Consider the following 14,461-nt stretch of genomic DNA (forward strand, 5'->3'; position numbering starts at 1 on the left):
GAAGAAGAAAATTATTTTGATTTACAGGCCAAGTAAATAGAGAGGAATTTTGTGAATTCCTTGGAAGGGCATGATAAAATGTTTAGACAGAATGTTTGCAGTTTTTCAGTAATAGTTAAATTTAGTATCTAGATACATCCATAACATTCAACAGATATAAAAACAGAAGTGCATATAGACAGGAGATGCCAGGACAAAATCTGGCCTGAATTTCACAGTGAATGAATCTAAGAGTTATCAAATAAATGTAAATATTACATCTCGGCCTGGCCGGGCAGGGGGTGGAGGGCAACAGCAAGCAAGTCCTAGAATGCAACGGTTTGAGAGGGGAAACTGAAAGTGCATTTTCTGTATACATCTAGTAGCAGACACGTTGCTGTTCTGTGTATTAGGGCCTCTTGACAGCTTTAGCACTCTTCATTTCTGGGAATGGACTGCACAATTACAAATAGCCCTATATGTGCCACCTGTCTATTCTTGTTCTCACTTGTGGAGTGGGACAGCAGTTGGCAATAGTGGAAGATCGCAAGACAAAACATCTGTGATTGCTAAGCTTATGATTGTCCTTGTAAAAGGGGCAAAGGAGGAATGGGAGTAGCCATGATATTGAAGCAAGGAGTAGAGAAGTACACTTGGTTATAGATTTCCTGTCCAATCTTAATGTTGCAGAGTGAGCCCAAAGAGGAAAAGCTTCCTGCAGAAGATGTCTTTAAAAAGCCACTACCTCCAACACTGAAAAAAGAAGAAAGTGTACCCCCAGTAAGAATGCCTTACTTGTCATTTGTGTTCTGGAACAATTTCTCCTCATTGCAGATTTATTTGTTATTCAAGGATCTTTTTTTTCCTTTAAACAAAAGTAGAATTTATTTGTAAGTACATTAGAGTGATGGTTGCAAAGTTTTTATAAGCGTATTGGTTTCAGAATAGTTCCTAGGCAGGGCAGTTTCAAATATAATTATCTCTTATAGGTATTTTCAGAGACTCCATCACACAGACTAATGTTCCCCACAGATCTTCACTAACAGAATCAACTTCACATAGATACATATTCACTCAGGCCTTTCCACACAGCTTGCCTCACTCAGGTATACAGAAACTCTCTCTCTCGGGCGCACACACAGTTTGCCTGAGACAGAATTCACTGAGCTTGGCAGTATGAGTCCCCTTTCAGGCTTCCACATAGGTTGCCTGCTTTGCCCAGAATCTGTCACAACTTCACACAGGCAGGCTCCAAACAGATTGCCTGTCTGAACTAGACTGAACACTTTCTCTCACTGCACTAACTAAAAACTGCAGTTCATTATGACCCCTAGGATACAGCAACTGTTCAATCATATCACACTCCATTCACCCATCCAGCCCCCCTCTTCAGAGGCCTACAGTTATACTTACAGCCACATTTTTAAAAACTCCACATTAACAAGCAGAAATAAAACACAAATTAAATACATTACATGCAATACATTACACACCCTTATTTATTTTATTAACTTGCTTTGTCTATATCCTGCCTTTCTCCCCAATGGGGACCCAAAGTCACTTACATCCTTCTTCATTTTATCCTCACTACAATCTTGTAAGGTAGGTTAGGTTGAGAATGTATGACTGGCCAAATTTAATTTAATTTAATTTAATTTATTACATTTATATTCCGCCCTCCCCGCAAGATCATTGAGCAAGTTTTCATGCAGAGTGAGAATTTGAACCAGGGTCACCTAGACCCTAGTTCAACTTTCTAACCACTACACAACACTGTCATGTTTATGATGCTATTAAAAAGGCACAATATTAACACAAGGATTCTATGAAAGACATAGAAGTTAAAAGTGAAGGGTTGGCTCTACAAATCATGAACAGAAGATGTTCATGGAGATTGATCTATCCATTTCCTCCAAAAGTCTCAGACAAAAATGCCATGAGGCTGGGAGGAGGGAGAATTGGCCAAATTTCCCCCTCCTCTATCTTATACCAATAGAAATTTTGATCTACTATGCTTGCTTTGTCAGCTATTACACACATTTTGGAGCTATTACACACAATTTCCTTCTCCTTGCTATAGCCCCCTTTGCCTTGTGGCATTGTGTCCCCAAGGTTCCCATGACTCCCCCTGGCACTAGCTGGGGGTGGGGATGGGGGGTGGGGGGAGGCAGTATCTTACGGTGCTATGAGAAAAAAGGAGAAAGTTCTCTCATAAAGGAGAAAGTTCTATCTCCATGGGAGCTGCACTCTTCCTAGGATCCATCTTGATCTTGAGTCATGTACACATTTAGCAGACTGAGATGGTAGAGTCTTGAAGTAGAATGGAGTGTACCTCTTTAGATGGATGATGCCAGTTTTGAATGTTCTCCTCACATGAAAAAAAAACCTTCTTTGCAGGTAAGAAAATCAGGGGAGAGGTTCTAATGTAGCTCTCTTTTTGCATGGAGGTGGTTTTTTAAATAGAATGGAGTATTAAAAATAAAAATTTGATCCCTTTCTGTATTCTGAAGTGGTACAATCTGTTTTACTACCTCAGAACATGGTCACCTGTTTCCTCTACATTTATAGGTCATACATTGGGACTGTTCTACACATTGCACAGATTGAGGTTATAGAGTTTTTTGTATTAAATGTCCTCAAAGAGAGGGCTTAGCTAAATTTCCTCCCTGATGTGCTAGGTTGCTGTTTGCAGGAATAGTTCTTAAATATGGTGGAATATTTTTTTAAAAGTGATACCCCAAAGTGGAACAGGCCAGAATTGTACCACCTCATTCTGTAGAATATATACAATGAATTTTACAAAGCCGAGCTTCAGCTTAGAGTACTGTGCCCAACATGAATTTGCAAGTTTTAAGAAAGACAATGGAAGAATTATTATAACAGTCTGCTCTCAGTTTACAATTAGGAAGTCCATATTCAAGGGACATTTGAATTTATTGAATAGTTCAAAAAGTGACCTTCTGCTCATGGTAAAATCAGAATAGCACTTCTGGATACACATCATAATCTAAAATACCATCTCCTCTCTTGTCCTGGATTGAATCAAATCACCTAAATATATACTTGGAAAAACTTCCTGACTGGCATCAATATGAAAGAATCCATAATCCATTGTGCTAGAATCAGTATTTTGTATTCAGGACAGGACTTTGTTATGTTTTCTTAATGTATTTTGCCTGTCATTTTTCCATTGTACAGTCTATATCTTAATTCTATGATTTACTTACTATTTACTTAAATTATATCCCGCCTTTCCCCCCAATGGAGATAAAAAGCAGTGAGGCTGAAAGTGTGTGACTGGCCCAAGATCACCCAGCAAGCTTCCATGGCAGAATGGGGATACAAATCTGGGGCTCCCAGCACCTAGTCCAGTATTCTTACCACTACACCACCACACTGGCTCTCATCTGGTTGAATCTGATGTGATAATGAATACATCCACTTAAGTTATCTCAGAGTAGTTGAATAAGCTAGGGTGATCTGTCTGGATCTCATTCTGTTCTCCTTCTCTCTCTTTTTAACAGCCAAAGGTGGTAAATCCTCTGATAGGGCTTTTAGGAGAGTATGGTGGAGACAGTGACAATGAGGAGGAGGAGGAGGAAGAGGAAGAACCACAGCCACGACCCCAACGGCCACCAGTGCAACAGGAAGAAGTGCCTCAAAAGACGGAAAATGATGAGGACAAGCTGACTGACTGGAATAAGTTAGCATGTTTACTTTGCAGGAGGCAATTTCCAAATAAGGAAGTATTGATCAAGCATCAACAACTCTCCAACCTACACAAAGTAAGAAAGAATAGTGTTTGTCCTGTGCTCTTGCAAGAAGTTAGATAAAAGTGCTCTTGCAGGTTAGGTAGGAATGGGTTCCTTGAGATCTGAATTTGACCAATACTGATTCTGCAGACTTTGGGAGTGGCATAAAAAATGGACTAGTGACCTGCAGTTGAAGGTTAAAAATCTCACCCAGCTCATCATCCATTTTTGTGGGGAAATACAATGGACAACTGTAAAGTTTTCGGTAGAGAAGGAAGAGAATAGATTTAATTGATGTATAGGAGAAACATTATTTTTGTTTTGGGCTGAGATGCTAATGGCTGATACATTCTGTATAGTAATAGGAGCTCTTTTTTAGTAGCTTCCCAGAAAGACACCAAAAATGTTTTCTAGAAAAAACAAGATTCAGTTGCTGATAATAACAGTATCTTAGAATCATAGGGTTGGAAGGGACTTTCAGGGTCATCTAACCAACCCCCCCTCCTGCACAGTACAGGAAATTCACAACTACCCCCCCCCACCACCACCACACACACAGTGACCCCTGCTCCATGCCCAGAAGATGGCAATACACCATCAAGATCCCTAGCCAAATTGGCCTGGGGAAAATTGCTTCCTGACCCCAAATTGGGGTCTTCATCTTCTTAAGTAGGCAGTTGGATGGGGGCCGTAATGGCCATGTATGTGCCTTTAGTTACAGAAATCCTTTTTTTCTTGAAAGTGCCTCGTTGATAGTTTGTATGCAAATGCCACCTTCAGATGTTACGTTTAATTCAGCCTAAAGCCATGTCTTAGAATCACAGACTGATGTTCTCTCATACAAAAACTCATGTCACAAAGCTGCTTTATTTAGAATATTCTATGCCACCTCTTCAGAATCCTATTTGAAAGTGCCATAGAATGGTAACTTTTCCCAATGTAGCCTTTTGCAAATATAATTAATAACTTGGGTGAGAGTCAGACAACAGTAGGAACACTAGCACAGAAACGAAAGTGAGATAGAAAGTCCCAATACCATTGTTTTAGAATACTTTGATGAGACTGAATAGTTGCACTAATCAAAGCCAGAGAAATACCTTTTATTAGATGAACTAATCTTAAATTCTGGAAGCCCAAACTTTCAGGTTATGCAAGACGATTTGATTTAGGATGAATGGAATCATAATGTTAAGTCAGAATGTTTGTTGGAGATTCCTAGGTCTGTTATAAGAGTTAATTAGACTTGGAAGGTTATTTAAGTAGGTTACCAAGAAGCTTTATTGTTAAACAGAGACCTCTCACAGATAATTTCTGATCTATCCCATCAATGTACATGCTCCCTTCCCCTCCTGATTTCTCTGTGAATTCTTCCTCTTTTCCTTTTCGGCATGAAACTTAAAGGGTTGAATTTGCAATGCACTGCACTGATATAGACATGGGTTTGGCTCTTACAGAATATTTCTGTTGATGGAAGGATGTTCATCAGTGAAGTAGGACTTTTTCAATCACGCCCCCCTCCCAAAATGCCCCCTTTTTAGAAAGCTGCTCCTGGGAATGGGTGGGAGGGTAGGTGGCATTTTGGGCTGCAGCTGAGAGTAGGGTGAGAAAGTTGAATTTAACTGACAAAAATTCTTCAGTCAGCAGAAATGCTTCTTGGAATCCAACCCCTGGTTAATCTACTAAGATCGGGGCCAAAACAGATGGGACCGGGTCAGTGCCAGGCAGGGGAGGGTTCCCCCACCTGGCACCAACCTGGCACCGACGGTTTCTGCCTCGATCCAGGCCAAAATGAGCCCAAAATGGCCATTTTGGGCCCATTTGGTCCTGGATCGGGGCAGAAACAGCCAGGACCAGGTTGGTTCTGGGCAGGGGAAGCTGTTTCCTTGCCGTTTCAGCCCCAATCCTGGTGGAAATGGGCCCAAAATGGTTGAAAGTGGCCATTTTGAGCCTGGATTGGGGCCCACACGGCCAGGATCAGGTCGGTGCCAGACGGGAGGATTCCCTCACCCAGCACTAACCCGATCCAGGCCTTTTCGGCCCCAATTGAGGCCTAAACAGCCCAAAATAGCCAAAAGTCAGGTGTGCGGGGCCACCTGACATGTGACCTGTTGAGGGGAATTGCTGGAACTGTGTTTTGGCCCGTTTCTCCTCAAAATGAGCCCTGGTTAATATATAGGGAAGATGGTCTATATGCACTGAGCCATGTTTCTCTGTTTTCATTTAGCAGTAAATGAAAAAGGTGCATTCTCTTTTATATTTTGCTTGTATTTAGCATTCTTAAGTATTTTAGTTTTGTCAAGTGGTTTGTTTAGCATTAAGCTTGTTTAATCTCTAAATATCCATTCATCTCAATATTTAGCAGCTCACAAAACTTGGCAAACAGCTAAATATTTTAAAAGTCTAGAAGAAATAGTTGTCATTGAATAAAATGAATTCATTCAAGAGCTATTTGTTCACGCCACTTTTTGTTCCTTCTGACAGCAAAATCTAGAGATTCATCGGAAGATAAAACGATCAGAGCAAGAATTGGCATATTTGGAGAGGCGAGAGCGTGAGGTAACTGGGAAAGTGGGTTCATAGCATGGTCCCTGTATAGCTGTGGCTGTGCTGAAACAGGATTCAGATACATAAACAAAACACTAGGGTTCCTGACCTGCAGACCGATGCACTGGTTTATAAAGTGTATGGCGGGGGCATCTAGGTTGTATTCCGAAATGACTGTTGAAAGCGAATCGAACTATCCTTATCCTTTCTTATACAATGCAACTGTAAACAGTCCCATCACAGACAGCAAACAACATACAAACATAAGGAATATAGAACTTAATTGATGTGTGATACACTGCCCATTTGTATGACCTATGTGCCTCCCTGTAACTCTCTTCCTGTTTTAGAATTCTGATATTGGCTCGTTCCTCTGCATTTCATTAATATAACTTCAATATAGAATGAAGTGTGTGTGCCAGGGAAAGCTCCCAATAGAGTAGAATGAAACAATCACTTAGGGACCTGGTTTGCTATAAATGTTAGGCACTGGGTTGTTTTTTTTTAAAGTTAATTTTTCAAACAAAAAAAAGAACCACCAACTGAAATACAGATATAAACAAGATTACAAAAAGAAGAAAAAATACATAGAACAGAAAAAAACAAAATAGAGAATGTTGAGTTAAGTTGGCAGATACTTCATATCGAATCGCTTTTCCATAACTTGAGGAAGGGTTCAAATAGATGTAGATGTTTTAAACTTTTTTGATTTTAATATGAAATAAATCAAGCCATCTTTCATAGAAATCTCTCATTTTAGCATTACCTTTAACTACTCTAAGTAGATATGCCTATTTTTCTGCCATAGCTATTTGCCATAGGGCACTGGGGTTCTTTATATTTTGCTATGTAAAGGCTGCAGTAGTATATAAGGGAGTTCAAAAATTTTCTTAGGATTAGCTTATATCTTAAGAGCAAGAAGGTCATCTCTCCTTGATAAGGAAGTGTTTGGATATATGATGACACTGCCAAAAGATGTTGACTGACTGCAGAATTCACATTCGCAAGGGAAGAGATTACTGGTCTAAGTGTGCCACTGTGTAACGTTATTCAAATGTCTTATTTTAATAGCAGTACTCCAGTCACTACGTTCATTAAAATAAACCAAACATCTCTCTAAGCTAATCATTCTGATTTCCCTCACGTGGGGGGTAGACAGAAGTGACATTCCTTATTCTTTGGAAGTACTTTGATACCACATTGAAAATACCATGAAGTTAATTAGATGGTACTATGGTGGACCCTCTTCACAAAGCCTTTCACACCCCTTGCCACCCAGGCAGGTAAAGGCCGGGAGTCCATCACCACATGCCACCTGTCTACCCTCCTCTACATCAGGCAAAGAACCCTGATCCAAATCCTCACAGGGTCCCCTATCTTCTTTTCCAGAGGCTCCACCAGACAGGCAGCCCTTTCCCTGTATGTACCTTCCATCACCCAACTACAGCCTACGGCTATTGGGGAAAAGGGAATTTAGAGGTTATTGTCCCTATATATACGCTGCCACCACAATTTAATTCACTGGGCCTATTTAATATGACCAGAATATGTGTGCCTGTGTCTTATTTCTCCTTAGCTAACAACTTCAGGCCAGCCAAGATTAAACAAAATAAAAACAAACTTTATTTACAAAATAGAACATAGAAATGAATGGATTTTAAACTAATATAACAAACAGAATATTTCAAAGTATCAGGACAGGTTTGTAATGAGCTCTCTCTCTCTCTGCTACCTTCCCTTAGCAGAGTCAAAACCCCTCTCTCCCAGCAGCTCCCAAGAGCCTCCTTTTCCCTCCAGCAGACTCTACCTCTCATTGGCCCAATTTTCCACCCGTCCTTATTGGCTGTCTCTCAGGAGAGGCGGAGCTAGAGACAGTCCTTTCTGTCATAGATGGTTAGGTTCTTTGTTGAACCAACCTATGACTTTTCAAATCCAGAATGTGAAGTGAGATATTCTGTTGAAGTACAGAAAGGAATTAGAGAATTTTTCTCCATTGTATGGAGGATAATTGGTCAAATTTTCATATGAAGGAATGAATTCATGGTACCCAATTAGGGGGGAGGGGAATCAGTCGCATTAACTAACTGTGCTTTCTATTTTAAAGGGAAGGTTTAAAGAAAAGGGAAGCGACCGAAGAGAGAAATTTGAGGAACGGGCTTCCCCAGAGAGAAAACGGCCAAAGTACTTCAGGGATTCTGAAAGGTAATGGCATGTGATCGTCTCAGGAAATAGGGTATCTCTGTTACATATTGCTTGTAATGATTAAGGAAATTAACATCTAAGTGCTCCAGTGACTTTAATTATACTAATTCTTATAGTTTATGTAGTGCCTGAATGTTCAATGCACTTTACATAGATTTTTAGTAATTTTTCCACCATTCCTGTAGAAATATGGTATTATCTTTAGTTGAGGCTGCGAGAGTGGCTTCCTTAAGGCCACCCAATAAAGTAATGGCAGAGGTGAGATTTTAATGGAGAACTTCTGTGTCATTATTATACCAGCTCTCATTCATCTACAAGATTAGATCATAGGAGTGAATGGATTTTAAACTAATAAAACAAACTGAGAATGTTTCAAACTATCAGGACAGTTTTGTAATCAGCCTTGTGAAAAGGGTAATCAGCCGTATCCTGTTAATGTTACAAAATTATACTCTCTCTCCCTCTATATATATATGAGACAAATGTCCTGACTGACTCATCAACGCCCAGCCCAAACCCCTGGACCAAAACATGAAATTTGAGGAGAACATTCCTTTTATGGTATAAACATGGGATTTTAAGAAAGTTGCCCCCTAAGGGGGTAAAAAGGGGTAAAATGTATTTTCCCAAAGGGATACAGCTTCCCTGTGTGGCTGGCAGGCTGCTGCCTGCTTGCGCCCTTGCTCACTGCCAGCTAAGCCACTCTTCCCTGATTGGGCCAGCCTTTCAAGGTCATTTGCATATGTGGGCTGATTGGGGCTTGTAACATTCCACACCTCATTCCCCCCCCCCCCCTCCGTGACAGTTGGAACAGAGGTCATTTGCGTATGCAGCCTGATTGGTCCTCACCCCCAACATTCTAAACAGTATGCAGTTGCTATTGGGAGTCATTGAATATGTCCTGAGGTAAAATGCACATCCCAGGTAAAAATCAGGTAAGGAAACTGCAGACTGGATTTAAAATAGTTTACCGTAGCAAAGCACCGGTATCAAGCTAATTTTGTATATATAAAAGTTAGACCACTTTAGGTTATGTTTTTCCAAATGTTTCTAGAGAATTTGTATTTTTATGGGTCCAACCTTTTAGAGAACGAGCATCTGGGCAGATGTGACAGTCTTGCTTTTAATGTTTCAGTTGTTCTGTAAAATTCACTGTTATAAATGGATGTGCATCCTTTTGAAAATGTCTTCGTTAGTACAGTTGCATTGCATATTGCATTGTTTATAGGACGTCATGTATTGTCTGGATTTTAAATTTTTTATATTTTTTTAATTTGCTTTGAGTCTCAGCAAGAAAGCTGGGCTATAAATGAAGTAAATAAATATTTGTGTTTGCAGTGACTATAAGCCCACAGATAAAGGAAGGAAGGAGACCAATAACAAAGGAAGCCGCATGATGCAGGCTATGGGCTGGAAGGAAGGCTCAGGTTTGGGGCGCAATGAACAAGGCATGACCTCACCAGTAGAGGTAAAGCTCCTATCTCTATTTTCTATGGCTTTAGCATAGAGAGAAGTCCATGAGCAATATCCTTGTGTGAGCCCATATTTTTCTGGAACTTCTCTAAAGAGCTGCCCTTTGGAAAAGTATGTCCATCTTACAACTTGCTCACTTAAATAGTGGACAAGATCAAGAAGCAACATTTTTTTGCTTCCCAAAGGAGTATTTATTTGGGGATGATGATACACATGTATACAATGCCACTTGTAAGAATGTTTCCACTGTGATAAAATCACTAATGTGTTTATAGTTTCTGATGGCATACCAGAAGTACTCTGCCTTGCATCCACAATAATTTTCTACCCTGCTTCATCTCCCATGCCACTTGAGTGTGGCTTGCTACTTAACACGCAGACACTTAACTAGATGGAGAAGGGTCCTGATAGATGAACATGATTTTGTACATTGTGGGGAATGGTTTTATTGTTTGTGGTCCTCTGTTGAGAAACGGTGCTTGCAAGCATTTGTGTCTGCGTGGTTCGGGAGTAAGAAAGTTATGGCTCAGTGCTTAGGAAATGACTCATACTAATTTACCTGTCCTCTTTGCCCCCCCCCCCCCCAGCAAAAACACTTTTTAAACTTTGAGCCTATGCAGTGTGCACACTCAGGAATTATCCTTTGGAGCTGCAGACTTTGGTACTAATTCTTGGGTGTAAGGCATTTCACCACAGCCCCTACTTCCATTGCATCCAAATTGGGGAGGGAACTGACAGGCAGAGCATGGTGTGTGCAAGGGAATGTTGGGAGCAGGTGTGGTCAGGGGGGATACTGGAAGTAGTTTCAGAGGGGGATCTGCCAATATGGAGTTAGTATGTCACTATGGAAAGGACACAACATTTTAATCTTATTTACAAATTTGTTGGGAAGGCTAGGTATTAAACAATATGTTCACTGTTTTATCCTTTTTATTCAAACAATATTAAACTATGTTTGCTTAAATAGCTGAAATGGGTTTGGGTATATTTGTTACATACTAAGAAATGTTTCTTTTCCTAGCAAAATAATGTTTTACAAAAAAGTGTAATTGTTCCTTTTCTGGATGCTGATACTACTAGAAGCAATGCTCTTATAATTCTTTTTCCAGGCAGAAACTCGGAAGAGGGGAGCAGGCTTAGGGGCCCAAGGGAGACCAAACAGAAGGCAATCAAATGAAACCTACCGAGATGCTGTGCGGAGAGTCATGTTTGCCCGCTACAAGGAACTTGAATAAATGTGGAAAGCAACACCCAACCCATCTTCTACCCCTCAGTCCTTTGTGTCTGTCTCTGGTTTTTCGAATCAATGTTTTTTTGCTGCTGAAGTGTTTTTTGTTTGTTTTGTTTTTGGAATAAAACAGAAAAGTGAGTGTTTGGTTGTCTTTTCCTTTCCCTGGATTTCCCTTAGCTAAATCTTATTAGATAAATTGTTAATGTTTCTCTGCAGTGAAGTTCCAAGATAGCAATTTCTTCACGAAGGCCTCTTAGGCAAGGGCAGAACAAGTGGTAAATGCTCAGCAACTGATCTTATTGATGTTGACTGCTGGATAACAGAATGTGGTAAGAATCTCCATGTCCATACTGTGCAGAGAAGGGTGTAGAGTTTCTCACTTTATACTGGGCATCTAGGAGTAGGGAGTTTGCAGAAACAAGTATGAAAACATTGAAGCTGAGCTACAGCATGATCTGTTACATGTGAATTAAGCCAATACTGAGTTTTCAACATTAATGGTTGACAATCTGGTGTGGAATGGGGTGGTGTGTGCCTCATACCAGAGCACCCTGTCCTCAATTGGTATAGCGCCAGGGTTTATGCTGTATCTCCCACAATGAAATTCTTTGAACTAGGCAGACATCTACAATTAAAGAACGTCTGTGGCACTGGAGATACATTACTGTTGAGTGTGCCTCTCGTTCTCTGGCATTTTAAGAAAACAAAAATATTGTAGCCAGATTACTATACTACAATATTGACTAGAATCCAGAGTTTTCTGTATAATTGGTAAATATTTGGGCATCAGCAGGGTTCCCAGAATTACACAGTAAATACGATTGTAAAGCGCTTTTCTGCCTCAGTCACCCAGCAAGACCCTTTCTCTCACTGGCATGTAGCCCAGCTGACTCAGGTTGGAAAGTGCTCACTCCCCACCCTCCAGTGTCTCTTTGAGGCAAGATACTGAACTGTCTCTTCAGTTGCTTACCCCCATGCCTGGATATTCCCCCCCCCCATGTTAGGGACCTCCTCTTGTGCTAGTACAGCTGCCCAGAAGTACGGTTGCTCCCATGTGGGTTTTAGTAGTGCTGGCAAGCTGTTGGAACATACAAGAGGAACAGAGAGAATACTTTACAATCATGTGTGTGTACTATGTGCCGCCAAGTCACCTCTTACCTATGGCAACCCTATGAATGAAATACCTCTAAAACGTCCTGTTAACAGACTTGCTCAGATCTTGCAAACTGGAGGACATAGCTTCTTTTACAGAGTCAAGCCATCAAGTTTTAGGTCTTCCTCTTTTCCTGAGAATCTTGTCTTCTCATGATGTGACCAAAGTATGATAGCCTCAATTTTGTCATAGGGAGAATTCAGGCTTGATTTAATCTAGTACCCACTTACTTGTCTTTTTGGCCATCCATGATATCTGCAGAAATCTCCTCCACCGCATTTCAAATGAATCATTTTTTCAAATGAATCAGTAGAAAAGAGCAAGAGTCCAGTAGCACCTATAGGACTAACAAAATTTGTGGTAGGGTATGAGCTTTCATTAGCCACAGCTCACTTCTTCAGATACCCTACCACAAAGCTCATTTTCTGCTGCTACAGACAAACACGGCTACCCATCTTGGATCAATTTTCTTCTTGTCAGCTTTTTTCAGTCTTCATGGGAATACCATCATTTGGATTGTCTCTCTAGGGACAGGGATTAAGATATCCTTATCTTTTAAGGATCTTTTCTACTTCCCTCACAGCTGCTGTTCCAAGTCTCCTGATTTCTTGGTCGCAATCTCTCTTTTGGTTGATGGCTTCATAACTAAACTGAAAGCAACTTTCTACAAAGGCAACTTTAGGATAATAACAGTACAGAACTGGGGTGCAGGTTAAGGGGAAAAAGAACATAGTAAAGTTGCTAAAAAGAACAGTTGCTGAGCACCAGTCCCTCCCCCCGCACAGTATTCACCCTAGCCCTCTTCAGGTGCACGCAGTCACAGTCACACACACACTTGTGCTGCCCCTTTTCAGGACTGTGTCCAGAAGACCTTACCCAATCTGAGGTTGGGGTTTAGAGTTGCAACAGCCTGCCACCCAAGGTTGCCCAATCACAAGATGGCAGCATATCTAATAGTCTGTTGTTTTTCACTTCCTGTCTGTAAAGTAATCCATGCAGAAACTAACAGGCTGGTTTCCAGCCTGATTCAGCCTCCTCCTCTCTCTATAAGTAAATCATGTTTCACAGGACTTCGTCTCAACTCAGATTTGCTTGCTTAAATCAGTTATCTGAAAATATTGTTGGTTTCAGATGAAATTATTTCTAAATTAATTTAGTTTGTCTTGGAACTAATTACTCTAGATCAGGGGTCCCAAACGTTTTTGAGTCTGTGGGCACTTTTGGAATTCTGATCCAAGGTGATGGGTGTAGCCACAAAATGGCTGTCATGGGAGGTGGCTTCAAGCTATGCATAACCTCCTACTCTAATAGTAACACTTCATGCCTTTTAAAATGAGCATGTTTAAAAATATTTTCTTGACCTTTAGTCACAGTGAATAGGATTTAATGTAGTGACAGCTGCTGCCAAATCAATTTTTTACAAAATTTCTGTACAGCCAATCAGATCTCTGATGGCTAATACGCTCTACCAGGCAAAGCCCTGTATACTTTCTAAAAACACTTCTTGAGAATCAGGTGTCAGTGGGCATCATGTTGGGGGACCTCTGGTCTACATATTTTGCAAACTGTTCCCAAGTATCTGAATTGGCAAGTTACCAGTTTAAAATCCAGTTTTGAACTTAACACCTCTTCCAGAAATATGACATCTGGTAGAGTTTGCATGAAATTATACATGAACAACTTACAAGGCTGCTATCCTATGCTGTCAAGAGTAGCTCTAATTGAAGTCAGTGGGATTTACTTGTATGAAACTTGTTTAGAATCATATGGCACATCTTACTAAATTTATGGGCATAATGAAACGGATAGTACCCAGTGATTTTCACCAGTGGCATCAAGTGGTCCTTTGAGCTGGTTGGTGATGCTTGAGTTGTGCTTCTGATATTTAAAAAAGTCACAAATAGTGGAAGAAGGTTGAAGGCCATTTAAACTCCACCTGTGTCAACTGGTACTCTTTGCTGGACCTTGTTTAGTCAGATGTGGTGGAATTCCAGTTGCTGTTCCTAAATCTTGCTTATTTACTTCCTTCATACCATCTTTAACTCTAATGGAGATCCAAAGCAGTTTATATTATTCTCCTTCATTTTATCCTCATAACAGCCCTGTGAGGTAGGTTAGTGAAAGAGT

At 40.5% G+C, this 14,461-nt stretch overlaps 1 protein-coding gene across 1 annotated transcript in view; it reads left to right on the plus strand.

Annotated features, from left to right (window-relative positions):
- The window catches only part of RBM6 (RNA binding motif protein 6), a 90,437-nt gene extending 79,117 nt beyond the window's left edge, over positions 1-11,320 (plus strand). The window contains exons 16-21 of the mRNA XM_054977037.1: positions 670-759; positions 3,504-3,764; positions 6,213-6,287; positions 8,380-8,477; positions 9,816-9,945; positions 11,060-11,320. Of these exons, the coding sequence (XP_054833012.1) occupies positions 670-759; positions 3,504-3,764; positions 6,213-6,287; positions 8,380-8,477; positions 9,816-9,945; positions 11,060-11,185 (780 nt within the window). The 3' untranslated portion in view covers positions 11,186-11,320. The remainder of the gene's footprint in view (positions 1-669; positions 760-3,503; positions 3,765-6,212; positions 6,288-8,379; positions 8,478-9,815; positions 9,946-11,059) is intronic.
- The last annotated feature ends 3,141 nt before the right edge of the window (positions 11,321-14,461 follow it).

The sequence above is a fragment of the Eublepharis macularius genome, chromosome 4, assembly GCF_028583425.1.
Source record: "Eublepharis macularius isolate TG4126 chromosome 4, MPM_Emac_v1.0, whole genome shotgun sequence".
NCBI lineage: Eukaryota > Metazoa > Chordata > Lepidosauria > Squamata > Eublepharidae > Eublepharis > Eublepharis macularius.